At 50.0% G+C, this 19,144-nt stretch overlaps 1 protein-coding gene across 2 annotated transcripts in view; it reads right to left on the bottom strand.

Annotated features, from left to right (window-relative positions):
- Nucleotides 1–143: 143 nt before the first annotated feature.
- crebbpa (CREB binding lysine acetyltransferase a) overlaps nucleotides 144–19,144 on the bottom strand; it is a 37,517-nt gene continuing 18,516 nt past the window's right edge. The window contains exons 5-31 of one of the 2 annotated variants that reach the window (XM_076047799.1): nucleotides 18,219–18,332; nucleotides 16,828–17,100; nucleotides 16,581–16,680; nucleotides 16,305–16,442; nucleotides 16,080–16,197; nucleotides 15,206–15,377; nucleotides 14,809–14,871; nucleotides 14,027–14,148; nucleotides 13,035–13,244; nucleotides 12,184–12,516; nucleotides 11,705–11,878; nucleotides 11,091–11,259; nucleotides 10,812–10,930; nucleotides 10,473–10,712; nucleotides 10,102–10,190; nucleotides 9,314–9,394; nucleotides 8,889–8,945; nucleotides 8,434–8,511; nucleotides 8,241–8,308; nucleotides 7,815–7,965; nucleotides 7,009–7,155; nucleotides 6,788–6,901; nucleotides 6,496–6,661; nucleotides 6,111–6,278; nucleotides 4,765–4,926; nucleotides 4,355–4,636; nucleotides 144–3,349 (exon numbers count right to left, since the gene is read on the bottom strand). In XM_076047799.1, coding sequence (XP_075903914.1) covers nucleotides 980–3,349; nucleotides 4,355–4,636; nucleotides 4,765–4,926; nucleotides 6,111–6,278; nucleotides 6,496–6,661; nucleotides 6,788–6,901; nucleotides 7,009–7,155; nucleotides 7,815–7,965; nucleotides 8,241–8,308; nucleotides 8,434–8,511; nucleotides 8,889–8,945; nucleotides 9,314–9,394; nucleotides 10,102–10,190; nucleotides 10,473–10,712; nucleotides 10,812–10,930; nucleotides 11,091–11,259; nucleotides 11,705–11,878; nucleotides 12,184–12,516; nucleotides 13,035–13,244; nucleotides 14,027–14,148; nucleotides 14,809–14,871; nucleotides 15,206–15,377; nucleotides 16,080–16,197; nucleotides 16,305–16,442; nucleotides 16,581–16,680; nucleotides 16,828–17,100; nucleotides 18,219–18,332 — 6,278 coding nt within the window. In that variant the 3' untranslated portion in view covers nucleotides 144–979. The remainder of the gene's footprint in view (nucleotides 3,350–4,354; nucleotides 4,637–4,764; nucleotides 4,927–6,110; nucleotides 6,279–6,495; nucleotides 6,662–6,787; nucleotides 6,902–7,008; nucleotides 7,156–7,814; nucleotides 7,966–8,240; nucleotides 8,309–8,433; nucleotides 8,512–8,888; nucleotides 8,946–9,313; nucleotides 9,395–10,101; nucleotides 10,191–10,472; nucleotides 10,713–10,811; nucleotides 10,931–11,090; nucleotides 11,260–11,704; nucleotides 11,879–12,183; nucleotides 12,517–13,034; nucleotides 13,245–14,026; nucleotides 14,149–14,808; nucleotides 14,872–15,205; nucleotides 15,378–16,079; nucleotides 16,198–16,304; nucleotides 16,443–16,580; nucleotides 16,681–16,827; nucleotides 17,101–18,218; nucleotides 18,333–19,144) is intronic. The other variant, XM_076047800.1, reaches the window with a different exon arrangement.

Below are 19,144 nucleotides of genomic sequence, written 5' to 3'. Positions count from 1 at the left end.
AGCTTGTGGGCTACAGTCCATGTTGTTGTCTGTGTGGGTGAAACCAGTCCAAGCTGTACACGTTTTTGCGTGACTGTGTGGATGAGTGAGTGTGTTCACGTGCACCGCATACACCCTCAAACGCCACAACCCGCTGCAGTCCATTTTCTTTTTCTGTGTGCGTGCGTGTGTGTGTGTGTGTGTGTGTGTGTGTGTGTTTTTTCTTAATTAATACAACTGAGTGCTCTTCATACACACAAAAGAGGAGGGGAACGGTCCCTGAATGCATCACCTTGGAGTAATGTTACAACACTAGATCACAATAGCCAGGAATGACAGTTGGAACTGCGAAGAGAGGAAAAAAAAAAAAAACGACAAACAAAAAAAACAAACCTGGCCCAATTCCCAAAATATTATACAGATTGAACAAAACGTTTTATTTTCCAAAGGTACAAAATAAAATGATATGAATAATATAATGCAATTGTAAATTTCCTTTCTTAAAACAAGAAGAAAGAAACAAGTAAGGCTTGATACCCCCCCCCCCAAAAAAAAAACAAAGGAAAAAAAAAACAAAACTGAGTACTGAACACATTTTGGTCAGAACCAGAAAATATATTCTTCATGATTTCAATTTCATTTTTAGACAGAACTCGCAAATCCCTCTAGATCTTTAGGAAGACCACCCACGACAGGTGGAGGAAACGGATACATTCCCTTCAATTGATGACTTTTTTTTTTTTCTTTGAACCCTCTGACCAAATTACCTGCTTTCTTTTTTTTAATTTTTTTTTTTTACAACAGCTGAAACTTTTTACAAGTCAGTACAAAAAAGAAAATGTTCTCAACCTTAAAAAGAAACAAACAAAGCCGTCCAAGGAGACAAGGAGTCCGAGGTTGGGTGGGGGACGGGCTGGAGAGGAGGAGCGGGGGGGTGGGCCGAGAGGAGGGAGGGTCCCCGGGAACAGACGCTCGTGTTCGTTAGTTCCCAGCCGAAATGCTACAATCCCTCCACAAACTTTTCCAGCGTGTCTCCGGTGGCGTCGCCCACCAGGCCCAAGTCACTGTTCAGTGCCCCCCTGCTGGGCGTGTTAAGCTGCGGGAGCATGGCGCTCTGCTCCGGCGTGCCCAAGTGTCCTTGCTCCAGGGAGGCCGAGAGCGGGCCCCCCAGTCCCGGGTGCGGGGAGGCCGAGTGGGGCGGGTGCGGGTGCTGCGGCGAGGGCTGCGGCTGGCTGGGGACCTGCGGCGACGGGCTGGAATGCGGCCGCTGCTGCTGCGCTTGCGAGGGCGGACACGGCGACTGCACCGGCGCCGGGGAGCGGACCTGGCTGTTGAGGGCGTTGGCGAGGGAGGGCTGGCCGGCCAGCAGGTGGGTCTGGGGGCTCATGGGGCTGGGATGGGCGGGGGAGCCCATGGGTGGAGGAGGAGGAGGCTTGAGGACCGCCTGCTGCTGCTGCTGCTGTTGCTGCTGCTGCTGAAGCATCCGCTGATGGAGCAGGTTCTGGGCGGAGTCCATCCCCATGCCGGGCTGAGTCATCTGGGCCATGGGTGGCAGCTGACTCATGGGTCCACCTGCTGCCCCTGCACCCGCTTGCATGGCCATCTGCTGCTGCTGCTGCTGCTGCTGCTGCATGCGGAGCTGCGAGTAGGTGGCTGGCGAGCCCTGGGCCTGAGAGGGGAACTGGCCCGGGTGGCCCTGAGACATCACGCCCTGCTGCTGCTGCTGCTGCTGCTGCTGCTGGTGCTGCTGCTGCCGTAGCAGCTGCCGGCGGTACAGCTCCTGGATCTGCGGGTTGGCGTTGTTCATCAGCTGCCCCTGCGGCCCCAACGCCGCCATGCCTTGCACCGAGGGCTGCTGGGGCTGCTGGGGGGGCATCCCAGGCCTCTGCACCCCGCCGGCGGACATGGTGATGGGCTGCATGGTCGGCATGCCTGGTTGCTGCTGCTGCGGCGGCTGCTGCCCTGGCTGCTGCGGTTGGTTGGCGTGGTACTTCGCCGTCCGCTGCTTGATGAACGCCGCCATGAGCTGCGGGTTGGACTTGAGGATGTTCAGGACCTGCTGCTGCTGCTGCGGCGAGCTGGGTGACTTGAGGGTGCGGAGCAGCTCCTGCAGGGCGCTGGGCGAGATGGCGCTGGGCCTCTGCGGGGTCTGCGGCCGCACGCCGGGCTGAGGGATCAGCATCCTCTGGCCTTGCTGTGGCGGCTGCTGCTGCTGCCCCACCGCCATCATGGTCCTCTGCAGGGTCAGAGCCTGCTGGGGGGTCTGGCCCGGGACCAGGCCCCCCGGCTGCTGCTGCTGCTGGCCCTGGGCCGCCTGCAGGGGCCACTGCGCTGGGGCCAGGCCCCCCTGCTGCATGACCTGAGGCCCCCGGGGCCCCGGCACCATTTGCATCTGCGGCTGCAGGGGCCCGGCCATGCGTTGCTGCTGCTGCTGCTGCTGCTGCTGCTGCTGCTGCGGGGTAATGGGGACGCCATTTATGTTGTTCCGGAAGTTCTGCTGAGCCTGCGCCATCATTTCGATGTGCCGCGCCATCTTGACGGCGGCGAGGGGTGGCTGCTGCTGCTGCTGTTGCTGTTGCTGCTGCTGCTGCTGCAGCTGCGGTGGCGGCACTTGGGGCTGCTGGGGGAGGGGTGACTGCTGCTGGTGCAGCGGCGAGGCCTGAGGCCCCGGCTTGCCCTGCGACACCGGGGGCTGGCCGTTGCGGGGTGCGTTTGCGAAGGAGGGGGACATGACGCCCGCTGAGTTGGGGGTCTGCGGCTGGCCGGACATCTGCTGCTGTTGCTGTTGCTGCTGCTGCTGCTGCTGCTGCTGCTGGGGCGTCTGCGGTGTGTTGGGCTGGCCGTGGGCGGTGGGCGTGCTGGGGGCGGCGGCGGCGGCATTGGCGGCGGCGGCCGGCGGGGACGGCAGCGGCATGGTCCTCCCCTGCATGGAGGCCATCCTCCTCTTCATCAGCTGTGCCTGCTGCAGCCGATGCTGCAGCTGCTGCTGGCGCAGCTTGTGCTTGATGTTGAGGCAGAAGGGGACGGGACACTTGTTCTCCTGGCAGTGCTTGGCGTGGTAGCAGCACAGGGCGATGAGCTGCTTGCACACGGGGCAGCCGCCGTTGGTCTTGCGCTTGCAGCCCTTGGTGTGCTGCACCACGCGCTTCATCTTCTGGCACGACGGCAGCGAGCAGTTGGCGTTGCGGCACTGGCAGGCGTGCACCAGCGACTGGATGCAGCGCTGGATGCTCAGGCGCCGGCTCTCCTGCGGGCTCTTGGAGGCCTCGCCGCTCTGGCCGTTGCTGTCGTCGTCCAGGCCGAGGCCCCACTTGACCATCTGGTGCTCGTGGCCCTTGATGTTGTAACAGCTGATGCACAGGTCAAAGTCCTGGGGATCAAGAGGGGGAAATTAGAAATCAAAATTTTAAAGACAACTAACTTTCAAGTATCGATAGTAGGGATGGACCGATACCGCAGTATTGGGTATCAGTACCGATACCGGGGCTGAGCACTCTACTCATACTCATAGAATACATGCCTATGCTACGACAGCGACACCAGTTCGATTTGTATGTTTATGACATTATTTTGTTAAATTTGTGTTTGTACTGGAGTGAAACTTGTTCCAGAAAAACATGCTGAGGAATGTTGTTCAAATAACAGAAAAAAAAAAAAAAGTCCAAGTAATTCTCTAATGTGCAACTGCCTTAATAAGTATTCAGCGTGGGTATCGGTCAGTACTGAATTCTCTACTCCTTCTGTAATAAAGTGGTATTGGTGCATCCCCTAATGGAAAGTATAGATACCGGGGTGAGTATTGGTATCCGGTCAATACTTGCATGATGCAATCAATACTTTGGACTCAGTTTCTCTTCTAGACATCCGGCAAATCATAGTTTCAAGTCTGCCTTAGTCAATTGTGAAGCCCCAAGCAGCCCCCCCCACCCAGTCGTGAAGGACCTACAACCTGACTTTATTATTGAAAAATATCTGCATGCAATGGAAGGTAGTTTTTGTTGTGTTGTTGACATTGTTAGATTTATGTATCGTTACAAGATTGCTTGTTTCTTAAACAATTGTTTAATACGTAGTATACAGTGGAATTATTTGATTATTCTTATTCTGTTTAATTGTAGAAAACTTAAACACGTTTGCTTGTCTAAAATCTTTGTCCTGTGTTTTACCATGATGATAATCATCGAACTAAAGGCAGAAATCACAAAACTGTTCAATAATCATGACGTTTCGAGAAAAAATATTGATATCAGCAATACTAGGCCTGGATTTACTTGAGACCAAAGCACCCACCCCTACTTGCCAATGAAGCACATTCTGACAAATCCACAACCACCTTTTAAAGTCCAGAACATAAACAGCGGCGGTAAGATCTCACCTCGCACACGGTGCAGTGCCAGCGCGTCTCCACGTGGTGCTTGCACTCGTTGCAGGTGTAAACGAAGCGGTCCTGCCCCTGATTGTGCAGCTCCACCAGCATGCACATGGTGCTCCACTTGCACCGCCGCAGCGAACTGAACTCCCAGTGCTTGTCCCGGGCCAGCGTCAGGAAGGCGTCGCGGCCGTCCATCAGGTCACAGGACAGCATTGGGTCGGGGTCGATGATGGGCGGGAGGGTGTTGGCCATGGGACTCGAGTGGAGGTGGATTACAAAGAACACCTTCCGGTCAAGAGGAGGGACAAAAGAAAAGGAAGACGCAGGTCAAGTCATGGCTCCTGTGACGGCGGTACACAACCACAACAACAAGAACAACAACAAGCCCGGATGCAAGGCAAGACATGTGGCACCTCTTTGTGCTTCTCCATGGTGGCGTAAAGCTTCTGGGACAGGTCGTTGGCTACATTCGGCATCCCAGGCTTCTTCTTATTGGCTCGGCTCACGCTGCTTTTGTTTTTGTTGGTCTTCTTGTTGTTTTTCTTCTTAGCGTTTTTGCTGTCGCCCGGTGTGCCCTGCGAGTGTTTACAAAAAAAAAAAAAGAAAGAAAAGAAAACACTTAAATTCAACGTGGTCTCCTGGACAGGAGCTTACTTATACTGCTGTCACAACTTGAGATAATTAGGGTAAAACACAGCTGTAACGCCCCATTTTCAGACAAAATATGTAAGTGCGTGTAGATATATATATGGCTGTCAGTCAATTAAAATTATAATTGCAATTAATCGCACTGGAGTCCTGAGTTAATTTGCGATTAATCGCAAATTAATTGCCAAATTTTTACCCTGTTCTAGATGTAATCTAACACATGTTGCTAAGTACTTGTGTGCAAGATTGCCCATTAACTGTGTGCCCCTTCATCGCTTCTGTGTGTGTGTGTGTGTGTGTGTGTGTGTGTGTGTGTGTGTGTGCGTGCGTGTTTGCTTGTTTCAGCTCTCTTGCACTGTGATACTAGACACTGACAAATATGACGTACACAAATATGATCGCATTTGTCAATCGCCGTATTTTATTTTGAAAAGTAACCGGATTCTCTCATGTTTCCTTGAGTGACTTGCAGTGCAGCTTGACGCGGATTGCTAGCGTTTTGTGCACAAAATAGACCAGATGCCGGAACAATTGCTACACTGGTTCGAGTCTGGTGTGAACGGCGCCATCGGTTAACAAGGGCGCCGAAAGGAAGCGGCCTCCGTGCCGTGGCTATTCGCTGAGCTTCTGGGCTGGTGTGAACGCACACACGCACGACACGAAGAAGTAGAGGGAGTTTTCTAAATGGGAGTAAACAACAGCTGAGTGGAAGCGCAGAGAAATGCGTGTCTGGTCTCAAAAGGAGGGCTGAGGCCTCTTGCGCAATTTTCGTCGTAATCGTGCGTTAAAATATATAAATAAATAAATAATTAGTGCAGTTTAAAAGGAGGTTGAGTTAACGAGTTATTGTAACTTGTATATTGTTAAGTGTATATGCGTACATGTAAATGAATGCATGTGAATATGTGAAAAATATTCTATGTGATCACCACTACTACTACTACTACTACTACTACTACTACTACTACAACTACAATGTGATACTATGATTGTAGTATCGATTCCAAAGACAAATGATTCTCTACAGACTGCAGCCCCTATGTGTATATTGCTGCTGATGCTGCTGTTGATTAGGTCCAACATAAACACAGCAGTGATGAGCAAAACACACCTCAGGGGTTTCCGAGGCGGCCGTGTTCTCCTCCTTCTTCCTCTCCTCCTCCTCCTGCTCCAGCTCCTTGATGCTCTCCTCCAGCACGTTGGGCCAAAAGTCGCCTTCAAAGTACGGCAGCTCATTAGCGCTGGTCAGGCGGTCCTCGGTCGCCTGTTTGAAGATGTCCTGACACGAGGAAAAAAAAACACAAGAAGAAAAAAAAGAAAAAGAAAAAAAAAGAAAAAGTCTCAGAGTTTGAACTTTTGTGCGTGTGTGGGTGTGCATTTGTCGCTTTCAAGTCGCCTCACACAGAGTTGCACACTCTCTGTGAACATACACATGCAAATCTGTATCACAATAAAGCAGTCTGTTACACGAGGGGAGAGGAGGCGTCTCTCCTTACTTTGTAGTCGTGCAGAATCCTCTCTGCAAAGGCATGGTCCAGCATCTTCCTGTACCACTCCTGCAGTCTCTTGGGCTTTGGGATCTTCTGGTCGGGAGGGTGGCAGTGGAAAATGTAGTCGTCGCCTTCGCTCGGCGGACACGCCCAGATGTGGCCCTGCGTGTACCTGAGTGTGGAACAAGTGGAACAACCAGAACAACCAGGCTCTGCGTCAGTATCGGCGCCGTCGTCTTGCCAAGGACTCGATCCGCTAAGAGCTCTGACGGATCCGCGTTCAGGAGCAGCGCCTTACCCGAGTTTCTTGACGTATTCCAGATAGCCGATGAGGATCTCGTGGTACACGGCCGTCCGCAGGATCCGAGGTCTGAAGAAGTGAATACTGTCCAGGTAGGATATGTAGACTCGTCTGCACACGGACACAAGAAGGCGAGAGGCATTTTTCGTCAAGTTCCATCCCATGAGGTCAATGTGAGGCTTCGTCACTCTGCTGTCAGAGCATCAGACGGCACTGACCTAGTGTTTGGGAAGGGGCACTCGGAGCCGTACTCCTGCACGTGCATGCCGAAGAAGCACACGTCCACGCCGTCGATCTCCTCAAAGGCAAAAAGTGCTTTGGTTCTGTAGGGGAAGGTTTCGGGCATCTCGCCAGTGTCCACAAACCTGGGGGGGGGGAGACGACGAGAAAAACATCAACGACTGCTAGTGAAGATCTGTTTTTGGACAGGAAGTTGAGAAGCTCAGACCCTGAACACATTCAACATACATGTGTGTATCTTTTCATAGGCGTTGCAGATCCTCGGTGCCATTAAAACATTTGATATGTTATCAAAATCAGTACTGATACCCAATACTGCGGTATCGGTCCATCCCTACTATCGATACTTGAAAGTTAGTTGTCTTTAAATTTTTCAAAATCTTCATCTGAATCTTTAATTCGGACAGTTATGAAACAGCTCATCCACCCTTCTACATTAAATGTATAAGTTTATTTAGACGGGACAGTGCGTATTGATAAACACTGAGTACATAGGTAGTAACTGTAAACATGCCAGACTTAGCACTGCTGCTAGATTCCATCCGTAGTCCCCTACAATACAACAATTGACATAAAAAGAACAACTGACATATCGAAATACGACAATATAATCCAACAGAGTTACACTGGCTTCTCTTGATCAATGTTTCCTCAGAATCACTATTGACACGTCTTCTGTGAAACACCAGAGCGTCACACACCGGAGTCTCCAGTCAAAAATAAAAACCAAGCGCCTTAAATGGGCCAAAGGCTTTTGTGTTCTGCGAAGATCTCTGCTGCTCACCTGGTTTTCATGCCCGGCTTGACTTCCACCGTTTTATCAGAGCTCGCCACCACTCGCACAAACACCTCTCCAGCCTCCGGGTGGTTCTGTCTCTTCAAGTACTTATTCACACGGTCTTCGATGTACGTTCCCAGTCGTGTCGACTGCAGCCCTGCGATGAACAAACAAACAAAAAAAAAAAAAAGAAAGAAAGAAAAAAAGAAGAAAAAAAAGCAGGAGGTGAAAATTAAACTTTAAAAATGAGCTATAAATCAAAAAAACAAGTCCAGGCAGAAATCTAATTTTGATGTGGTAATACAATCGTGTTTCTTGCAACAAGTTATATATTATTTACTTTGAAAAATGCATGTGCCATTACAAGGAATAATTCTTCTTAAACTTCAAGCTAAAAGTTTAAAGATGATGAATGAAGAAAAACCAACTGACGTTTTGCAGTGAACTTGTTTTCTTTCCGTGTTTTTGTGCTCTTCTTCAAACAGTTCTCACAGATGAATCTGGAATAGAAAGATGGATAGATAGATAGATAGACAGATAGATATTTGAGTGACTCTTTCAATGCAACACATCCCAAGCAAAATCGAAACTCCTTGCGTGTGACGAGTGGACCATCACGACTCACCCAGACGGCCAGATGACCTCGTAGTGCAAGACACAAATCTGATGCATCTTCCGTCCACAGTCTTTACATTCAACAAACCTGAGGAGGGACGAGAAAAACGAGGATCAGCCTTTAGAGGCGTTTCACTGAGCCGCGCAACACGAAAAACGACACGAAGAGCGTCTGCATTCGGATGTCGTAAAACTGGACGGAGAGAAAAACAATCGCTGCAGGACAAGAAACATTAAACCGCTCTTACTACAGACGAGACAGTTTTATTTCTAGCGAGAGCACCAGGTTCAGTCAGCAGGAGGCGCTGGTGAGTGAGTGCCACAGAGGGCTGATCAAAGGCGAGAGGCAAAACACACATTTCTATCAAACACATGTGAAGCCCCGAGAGGAGCCTCTCTGAATCAGAATCAGCTCTTCCAACCTCCACCTGTGCGTTTGAATCAAAGTGGCCGAATTTTACTTACGGTTCGGGGTCGAGCACGTCGTTCTTCTTCCGTTCAAACTGGTCTTTTGATATTCTCCTAAAAAAAAAAAAAATAAATAAAAAAAAAAAGGTTGCCAAGGAGGGAAACCGCAGGGAACAATTGTTGGAAACACAAAGGAAAGAGATGCGTTTAGGTACGAGCTGCACTGAAGACTTTTATCCGTAGAAAAAAGGAAGAAAAAGACATCTAGTCTGTACTAATGCCTTACAAATGATTTTACAACATCCTGCCGCGAATTCAGGAAGGATATCAGTGCCCTGTGTGACATCACAAAAGGCTGGTTTGATCCGTTCGGTTGAGACAGACCAACTTCAATGTTTTCCTCTCCATCATTTGGATCCATCTCCTATGCTTTCGCTCTTCACCAGTTTCCCAAAAAACAAACAAATAGACATTTGACTCACGTCTGCGGCTGCGCAGGGTCGTCTCCCAACGTCACGCTCTCCCCCTGGATCTCATTGAAGCATTTCTCGCAGAAATGATACCTGCAAACGAGCAACAGCATTTAGCATTTCCAACACAAAAACACAGGCATGATGTAGCATTGCCGGGCTGCTTAGGGAATCCCTGCCAGACCACTGAATATGTAAAAGGTCTCGTGCTGCCGTTCACTCTTCATCACCGCTGTTGCCGAGCAGCTCCGCTCACAGGGCGCCAAGTGGGAAAAAAAAGGGGGGGTGCAGTAACTCGGTTGTAACACCAGGTGGTGCAAGGGAACGCGGTGAAACCCAGTCTGCTACTTAACAAGCAATGAAAGAGGGGAAAAAAACAGAAAGCATTTTTGCTTTTTTGCTCACGCATATAAAATCCTGCAAAGCAAAACTGAATCCGCCTAAAAACCAAGAGCGACCACATTCGCACTGATGATGCCCTTTGTTCCTCAGCTCTTTTGAGTTTAGGATTTTTTATTTGCCAGACACAAATCTGTCAGTTACTAAATGTTTCAGCCAAAAACATTTCAGCATCTCAAACGTCAGAGAGAAAAGGATCTCTGCTGCTGGGGTCGACCTCCACAATGATGCATTTAGTTGAGGGGAAAAAACAAACAACTTCAACGTAGAGTTCTGCATTGTACAAGGTATATGGGAGAGGCGGAGGTTCTAATCTAATCAACACACACGATATCTGAGAACTGCTACGACGTAGAGAAACAAATACACACACAAAAAAACAGAGGAATAAATAAAGGCACCTGTTCTGGTAGCTGTAGTAGGTGCCTCCAGTCGGGATGGTGCAGAGCTGCTTGCCATAGCAACAGAGGGTCTGAGGGGAGAACTCGTACTGTGGAGTTAAGCACAGGAGAGGAGTTTTAAAACGCGTCCACAGAACTCTGGCCTGGTTGGTTCTTTATGATCAAGAATCAGTATATCAGAATCATTTTATTTAGCTGTAAAGTATTTAAATTTTATACCGTCCACTGTCGACCCAGCTCTTTAAAGACTGTCATTGGTGAGCAAGTTTCGCTCTTTTGATATCGTTGATTTCTCTGTCCTTTTTTTTTTTCTTTTTTTTTTTAAATATATCAAAACGGTCTCCTCACTGGTTGAGCAGCAGCGCCCTCACCTTCCTGCCGCAGCAGTAGCCCAGGCCCTGCATGACTGGGTCGATCTCCGACTCGAACACCTCGGCCAGCTTGGAGCAGAACTTGTAGACGCGGGACGTCTTGCGGTTGTAGAGCCAGGCGTTGTTGAACATCAGCCAGACGTCGTCCACATACTGCCACGGCTCCTGGTACTGGCCCGTGTCCAGCTTGCGCTTGATGGTGGACAGGTCGATGGGGTTCTTGACGATGTCGAAGTAGTCCTGCGAGCGAGCGGCGAGAGCAAAACGACGTCACAGAGTGTCGGAATCACAAGAGTGCAGCCAAGAGTGGGACCCTGCAGGTGCAGGGGTGTGACGCACCGGGATGCCCAGCAGCATGGGGTCCACCGGCTGTCTGAAGGGCAGCGACTCGGGGTCCTGCCTGTACAGAGACTCCAGAGTGGGCATCAGCGCCTGGCGCAGCTCCTCGGGCTTGAAGACTGAAAACACATTGGAGAAAAAAAAAAAAAAAAACCCACAAAAAAACAGATCCGGTCGTTAGAACGTACTGCTGAGCAAGAGACGCTGCGAGGGCAACCGCGCAGGAAGGGAAAAACATTTCTGTGCCGCAGTTCAGGCGGCCGCCAGCATCGCACTCACTCTTCCTCCTGGACTGCAGGGGGGAGGCGGAGGAGGTGGTGCTGTTGGCTCCGCCTTCTTCTTCTTCTTTGGGTTCTGCCTTTATGTCCGTCTTCTTGTCCTCCACCTCCATGGGCTCCGGCTTCTCCTCCGGCTCCTCCTTCTTAATTGGAGCCGCGTCTTCTTCAGTCTGGCCACCAAGATAAATTGAAATATATATTTAGATATGTTTAATATGGATCAATATGGTGTACCAGATTGTTTCTTTTTATCTAAACTGTAAAGTCTAAAGTTCTATTTTTAATTGTAATTGCATGCAGTTGTGGGTCCTAATCAACGTGGATCTAATCAGGAAACATGGGAATGTGATTCTTGAATCTTGATTCGTGCAATCACAATATCCCGTATGTGAGCGACAGGTTGCAGGAAAAGTCAAATCCAATGTGGGCCAGAAAAAGGAAGATTTCTTTGAAACACGCATACAAAAAAAATATAGTAATAATAAAGGAAGGACGGATGAGTGGGTGACATCATGACGACACTTGTCAAGATGAAAGGATTCAGCAGCCGCACAGCACCAGATGCTGACGCTCTAAAACTGTCCGACTCCGTTAGGATCCACTGGACGTACGCACCTCCATCTTGGGCTCGATTTTCCCGCCGCCGCCGCCGCCGCCCCCGCCCCCGCCCTCAAACTCCTGCTGCTCGTGATGCGGCTCCACTTTCACCTCCGGCGGCGGCAGGTCGGCGCTGGCGGCCGAGGCTGGCGTGGGCACCCGGTTGTCCAGGCTGGCGCCCGTCTGAGAGAGCTGGAGGAGGAGAGAGAGAGAGAGGGAGACGAATGAAGACGAGGTGTGAGGGCGGGGCTGGCGGCGGCAGGCCGCTCTCGTCTGGCATGCAGGGCTCAAGCCAATGGAACGGATGAACGGCTCCGACAGCGACTCTGATCCCTAAAGAGAGAAGACTCGACGAGTCCTGCTGGTGGAGATGCAGTTTGTCAGGCAGAGAGGTGGAGATGGATGGGACGGCGGAGAAGGGGAGGGGTCACATGGCAGTCAGAGGGATGGGTGGAGGGGGGTCAGAGTGGAGGGCATGCGGAGGGTCTCAGTCTCACCGGCGTGGTGGGGGGTTGAGGCGGGGGCTGCGTCTGCGGCGCTGCTGCGGGGAGCTCCGCCTGGGGTGGGGGCTGGGCGGGGCGGGGCGGGGTGGCACCCGGGGCCGGGGCCGGGCCGGGGAGGGTGGGGGTGGAGCTGCGGCTGGAGGACTGAGGGTGCGGCAGGTTAGTGGCGCCCCCTGCCGTGGAGGCGGCGGTGGCGGCGGCGGGCGGAGGCGTGGAGTGCAAGGGGGTTTGGGAGGCTAGTGGGGGCCCCAGCGGGGGGCCCAGTGCATTCAGGGGGAGGTTAGCGTTCTGCTGCTGCTGCTGCTGCTGCTGCTGCTGAGGCTGCTGCTGGAGAGGACACACACATACACACACATACACACAAGAAGTAGTTGTAAGGTCGATCAAAAAGAAAAAAACCAAAACATAGGTTAAGCGAGAACTTGGTGTGGAAACAGGTCAGGATTGGGACAGTTAATGCAACCAGATGATTGGTGGAAGGAGTTGAGGTTAAGTTGGAAGATGCGGCTCCTCAGGACCGGGAGGGAGGCCTGTGCTTGGCAGGAGGAGGATGAGGATCATCTCAGAGGATGAAGGTTTGCAGGTTCAAAGAGGATTTTTGCACAGGTAGGAAGGAAAAGGTTCAGGTCAGGATGTTTTTCACAAGTCAAGAGTGATTGAGTGTCTGATCCCGCTCCACGCTGGTCAGCTGCTCCCACAGTCTGGTCAACAGGTGGCAGGTGTGCAATCAACCAACAGACACAACAGACCACCTCCACAAGTGGAGATTGCGATGCTAAAAAAAACCAAAAAAAAAAGTCGTTCCGCATGAACTCCTGCGACTCGGGTTCGTCTCGGAGCCTCACCTGGGTGACTGCCGCCTGCGCCGGCGCCTGGCCCATGCCGGCCCCCACGGTGACGTTCATGGTGCCGGTCGCGGCCACGGCGGGTCCTGGAGGGAACTGAGTCTGGGGCAGGAACTGCCCCTGGTTGGCCGTCTGGCCCACCATGTTTCCACCGCCGTGGCCGGTCATCATGCCCTGGGCCTGGGGCATCCGAGACGGAGACATTCCCATCTGCAGAGGAGGAGATGGTGATGGCGGAGGAGGAGGAGGAGAGAAAAAAAAGATGGAAAAGAAGAAGGTGGGAACAGAGGGCATTAGTTTTAGCATGTGATGGAAAGTAATTTGATCAATGACTAAACACAGGAGGCGGTTGGGTTGCGGAAAGGTGTCCTGTGAGTTGTGAGAGTAAAATTAGCGGACGGTTGATAATGATGCGCCGAAACGTGTCAAGGTAAGAAAGAAAAATGGAAACTATGAAGACGGAAGACATAATGAACATAATTGATCTAATAATTGAATAATTTACTATTATTTGTGGGGCGGATGATTTAGGAAATGTACATCAGTGTTAAAACCAATGAAAGAAAAAAAAAATCAGTAAAGTCGTGTCACAAATCAAATTATTCAGAAATAAAAATTAAACAGATATTTTTTTCCCCTGGACTGCACAATATATAAAATGCAAGAATAGGATCGCAATTTAAATTTCTCAAACAAAAACCCTTTTATTAGCATTTTAATAAATAATGACGACACAGTCTGACAGATGTGTTACCTTGTACTCCGGCAACACTGCCTGTCTCAGAATGACTCTTCGCTGATGACTCGCTGACTCTTTTTTAAAAAACACATCACTCGTTAACAGTCTCTCGTCACTGGTCTGCCTGAGCTTCGTTAAACTCCTGCCTGCACGGTGTGTCAGCTAGCTGTTATGACGCTGTGAAGCTGATATGTTTCAATGTTTTGTTTTGTTTTGTTTTTTTTAAAGTGCCCCTCCCCCATCTCCTCCTCACCGCTGGGACGGAGCTCAGGTTCATTTGCTGCGGGTGGTTCATGGGTGATGCGGCTCGAGCGCCCATCGGTGCCTGGGACATCTGAGCGTTGGGGAGGGCCATGTGGTTGAACTGGTTCAGTCCTGCAAGAGGGGGGAGACGGGATGACGACGACGTGAAGCGACTGGTGCCGAAAAAAACAATTTCCATCTGGATCTGGAGCTCCGCCGTCACGATTCCGCAGAGTCGCAGAACGTGCACGCAAGAGAGCGCAACAAAAAAAAAAATGTTCACCCTTTTCCTTTTTTTAAAGAGGCCTCGGCGAGAACACAAAAGCGGCGGCATTTTCTTTCTATTGTTGCTAGGCAACTATTCTCGAGAAAACGATTCTCCCAAATTTGGCTGTGGCGCATTCATTTGCCTCAGAGGAGGACGTTTCTGATTGGGCTCGAGGTGACGCTGACGTCACGCAGCGCCACTGTCCAGATTTTCCGCCTCGGTCGCTGCAGTTTCCCAATCACCCGTCGTTGGCGATTCAATTTATTTCTTTTTTAAATCAATCAAAAAGACCGAAAGAAAACTTTCACTTTTTTTTTCTAACCCGCCGAGGTCGAGTTTCCTCTCACCAAAAGCTACACACAACACTGAGCATCGGGAAATCTTCTGCATGGTGCAAAATGGAGAAAAGCTGCTAAAGAAGAACATTTTTTCCTAATGCTAAAAAAATACAGTGACCCTGATTAGGTCTCACTCGTGTGTTTTCACGGCAGAGTGAATATTCTGAAGAGACATCCGGTACGCACCTTGTGAAACCTGCATGCGGTTCATGATTTGATTTGGCAAGTTGGGCAGCGAAACGGGTCCATCTAGAAGAGAAGAACAGCAGCATTCTGGTCAACGGCTGCGGTGAAAATGCAAAATGGCCGTGCTTATATTAGCATTAGAGGAACATGACGGTTCAAAATTACAATATAACAATCTGGATGTTCTATATTGGCCATACAAGCACGTCATGGCTGTGGTGAAAGTCTAAAATACAACATGTTGCCCAGAGTTTCAAACAGGAAGCATTTGGTTTTTCTGTGTGACCCAAAACCCTGACTGTTGCGTTGAGCGCTATATGAAATCAGAGCACTCACAGGGCACACACACAAGAGCACTATTACACAAAGCATCACTTCAGTCAATCCGCAGTCTTACTCTGCGGCCGCGGGCCAAAGGCGTTGGGCTGGGGGAGGCTGGGCTGCGGCGCCCCCTGCCCTGCCAGCGGCGCCTGGTTCATGATCTGCTTCTGTAGCCTTGAGCGCCTCTTCTCCTCCAGCTCCTTTTGGATTTTATAGATTTTCTCGGCCAGAAAGTGGTAGTACTCGTCCTGCAGGGAGAGGGGGGGGTGCATGTAGTGAAGTTCCAGAAATCTGTGAGTGCTTTCTGTCTTCTGCCTTGATAAGAATAAGAAGACACTACGCGCCTTCCGTCCTAGCTGAGGCCCATCAAGGGCACTGCTTCTCAACTGGTGGAGTCTCAGGACCCACGTTTTTTTTCCCTTATCATGAAGTCACAAAGCAATTTTTTTTTTTTTGTATTATTCACCACTGTATCGTTTTTCAGTACATCTCATTGTATTTTAAAAGCCTGACCAGGGACAAAGACTGCCTATTAGCTAAAGCTAGATGTCTCATAAACATCATATAACATTTTCCCTTTTCTGTGGCAATGTTGGATGTATTGTCCCCGTTACATAAACATTAAAACATAAAATATACACATATTATATATATATATATATATATATATATATATATATGTACACATATATATTCCACAGCACTCAAATTTATTCCAAATATAAAAACGCTAGCCCACATTCTACCATGTCTAGTAAACAAATTATTGAATTGAATCGCTTGTCCAGCAAAATAAATGCCCAACATTTTCTCCAAAAATATGTATATTTTAAAATCCTTTTTTTTAAAAAAAAAAAAAAAGAAGAAGAAAGGGGGAAATGGAAACTGTCCACGAAACCACTTATGGATCACGACCCACCAGTTGAGAAACGCCGATGTGAGGAACCTACCCGGCTGTTGGCCGACTCGTACATGTCGCCCTCCACTTTCCTGGCGTAGGCCACCAGGTTCTCCATCCGCCTGTCTTTCAGCGCCGCTGGGTCGGGGGTGGGGAATATGGCTTGTACTCTGCCAGAGAAGGAAGGTTGTTTCAGTAACGGAAGCGTCCAGTGACTGGAGAGCTTTTAAAGGGAAAGAACCAAAAGGAAAAAAAGAAAGCAACGCTTGGGACGCACAGTTTGTGCACGAGGTGGTTGCGCAAGTCCTGCGTGACGTGCTCGTGCCACGCCTTCCGGGTGCCTGTGGCAGAGAGGGGCGCCGCAGTGGGGAGGTTTCCCATGGAGGCCACGGCCGAGCCGTCTGACAGCAGCTGACTAAGGGCCAAAAAAGGAGAAACCAGTTCAGTGGGTATTTAGAAGAAAGTACTGATTTCTATAGAAATCCTATTTGCAGTACGACGGAAAGACGCTTCAAGGGAAGTGAAACACAATAATGATCAGTATTGGACTGACTTGTTAGTGTTGAGAGAGTTGGGCAGCGAGTCTGCGTGCAGGTTGGTCTGATCCGAGGTGGCCACGCCCATTGTGGCGCCTCCAAGAGCCATCTGGTTACCTGCGCAGGCAGAAGAAGCCACAATATTACTTCACTGGTCCTCTATGATATTTCTAAGTGTGTGGGTTCTTTTTTTTAATTTTTTTTTTTAACAAAGAAAAAGAGCCACAAATGCCACATTGGCCAACTTCTTCAGTTCTGCTTTACCAAGTGAATTGATGGGCCGCATCTGCTGCTGAAGCTGCTGCTGGGCCTGAGCGTTCTGGGGTCCGGCCGGCTGCCCCTGGCCCGGGTTGCTCTGCTGGCTCTGGCCCTGCGCCGTGGCCTGGCTGCTGTACGGGAGGCCGAGCGCCGCGTAGGCTCTCTGCATGGAGCTGGGGTCGATGGGCGTGGAGCTGTTGATGGTGGGCGCAGTCGGCTGGCCCACGCCCACGGCGGACATGGGGTTCTGGAGGCCCGCGGTGGGGGAGCTCAGCTTGGCTGCGGAGAGCAGAGACAAAAAAAAAAAACAAACGCAGTGAGTTGCAGTGCTGCAACGCAACCAAAAAGTTTGTTCCCACTTAGCAAAAACAAACGCGTTGTGTTTGTGCGTAAAGTTAAAGAAAACCCACATGCATACATACGCACTCGGAAAGTCCAGTGTGACTCTTGCACAATGCAATCGAGTGTCAAAAAGATGAGGTAAAAAAAAACAAAAGCACTAATGCGAGACTGAAGGCTTTTAACGGCGGCAAACTGAATAAATACATGAATCCCTGCGGGGGGCGCTGCATGGGTCAAGTTTGCAGGGTTCACTGTCTGGTCGGCCTCATATTTTGGTAAAAGACAAATATGAAAGGTGGCAGTTAAAGAAAAGAGACACTTTTTGTGTTGGCTGACGACACGTCAGGCCCAGTTGAGACTGCAGCCGGACGGACCAGCTGCTCGGAGGCCCAACGAGAAGATCGAGCGGGAAATGAGCCAAGAAGAGCAAATCTGCTCTTCTTCACCTCCCCTCATCGTAGCCCCGACGCTGCTGCTGCTCCTGTGTGTCTGAGCCACGGCTGTTACAGAAGAACTGGCTACCGGACGTCCAACAGGGTGGCGCGGCAATTTCGAGTGGCCACTCGAGGTACAGCATCCAAAAATCCCATGCAGTCCATAAAGCACCCCAACAGGACACCTCTGAGCAAAATCACAATTCAGAGCAAATCTTCCTGCTGCTTCCCATGTTTATCAACTCGCGGACTTTTAGTCTTTCTAAAAAAAAAAAAAATAATTCTGAAGTCCAGGAAATCCCCTGAGAAAACTTTCATCTGAGCGTGACGTCAGGTCACATGCTGCGTTCTGATGCACCGTGGGAGTTACACAGGCATGATGGGAACCCTCCGTTGAAATGAATGGGGCAGTTATGTTTGATTCCGGTGGGGTTGTTGTCCGAGTGCTCCGTCTCATTGGATGCTTTAAGGGAAATCTTTTAATGTAGGCAGCGAGCGCCGTGTGTAAAATAAGGACGAGCAAAAACGGTGAAACGTGCACACAGATTCCACCCCCCAATGTTTTGTTGTTTTTTTTTTAAAGAAAAGAAAAAGAAAAAAATCATCTCGACCGCTACTCACGCTGCTGGGTGCGCTTGTCGCTGGCATTCTTCAGCGGCAGGCAGACGGGGCAGTCGTGTCGCGTGCAGTTCTTCCAGTGGGAGATGATCTGCCTAGACGACGCACAGTGAGCCACTGCAGGACAGAGAGAGGGATGGGGTGAGAGAGAGAGAGAGAGTGAGAGAGAGAGAGAGAGAGAGAGAGAGAGAGAGAGAGAGAGAGAGAGTGAGTGTGTTAACGAGTCCATGGCATGATGCCGCACTGCACGACTTCATTAAGACGCCAAACTGAGAAACCGAGTGCCAACTGACTGCTTGGCACGCGATCCAAAACTGTTGCGTTACAAACTGACACAAGGACAGAAATAACCATACAGCGATGGGCTGAATACCATTCAAGATGCTTTGACAAGATGTCGATACACTGGTGTCGACACCTGGTCCACACCTAGATTTTCTTTGATACAGATGTTTTAAAACCAGTTAGAACAACAATAAAAAAAATCCACTGCCTAATCGATTACGTCGACTAATCGTTGCAGCTCTAAGGACCCAATTCAATTGTGTGTCCTGAAAAAAGAATGGCCAACATTTTCTATATAAATATATATGAATTTTCGTGGGAATCTGCCCACAAAGCCGGACCCAGAACCACCAGTTGAGAAACGCTGTGCCAGGCCATCACTGGAAGGCAGCGCAGTCGCAGGTGCCGAGGATGAGGCACAATGAGGCCGCCTTGTGTTGAGTCAGCAGGCGGCGAGGAGCCTCGGGCCTCAGGTGGGAAGCCGAGCTCAGAACTCACTCGCTACTGCTATTAAAAAGAAAATAACCAGCCCGTCAAGAGAAATCGGAAGAAAAAAAACTTTTAACGGGGCCACGAAAATTGTCTCCGTTTGGGAACACACACAAAAAAAAACATCTTTCCGTCCTGAAGAATTAGCGAATCAG

This window comes from Nelusetta ayraudi, unplaced genomic scaffold, assembly GCF_046127955.1.
Source record: "Nelusetta ayraudi isolate G7.1 ecotype Tasmania unplaced genomic scaffold, CSIRO-AGI_Nayr_v1 ptg000095l, whole genome shotgun sequence".
In the NCBI taxonomy this organism is placed as follows: domain Eukaryota; kingdom Metazoa; phylum Chordata; class Actinopteri; order Tetraodontiformes; family Monacanthidae; genus Nelusetta; species Nelusetta ayraudi.
Note: the sequence above shows the minus strand (reverse complement) of the source record. Positions and strands in the feature narration are given on the sequence as shown.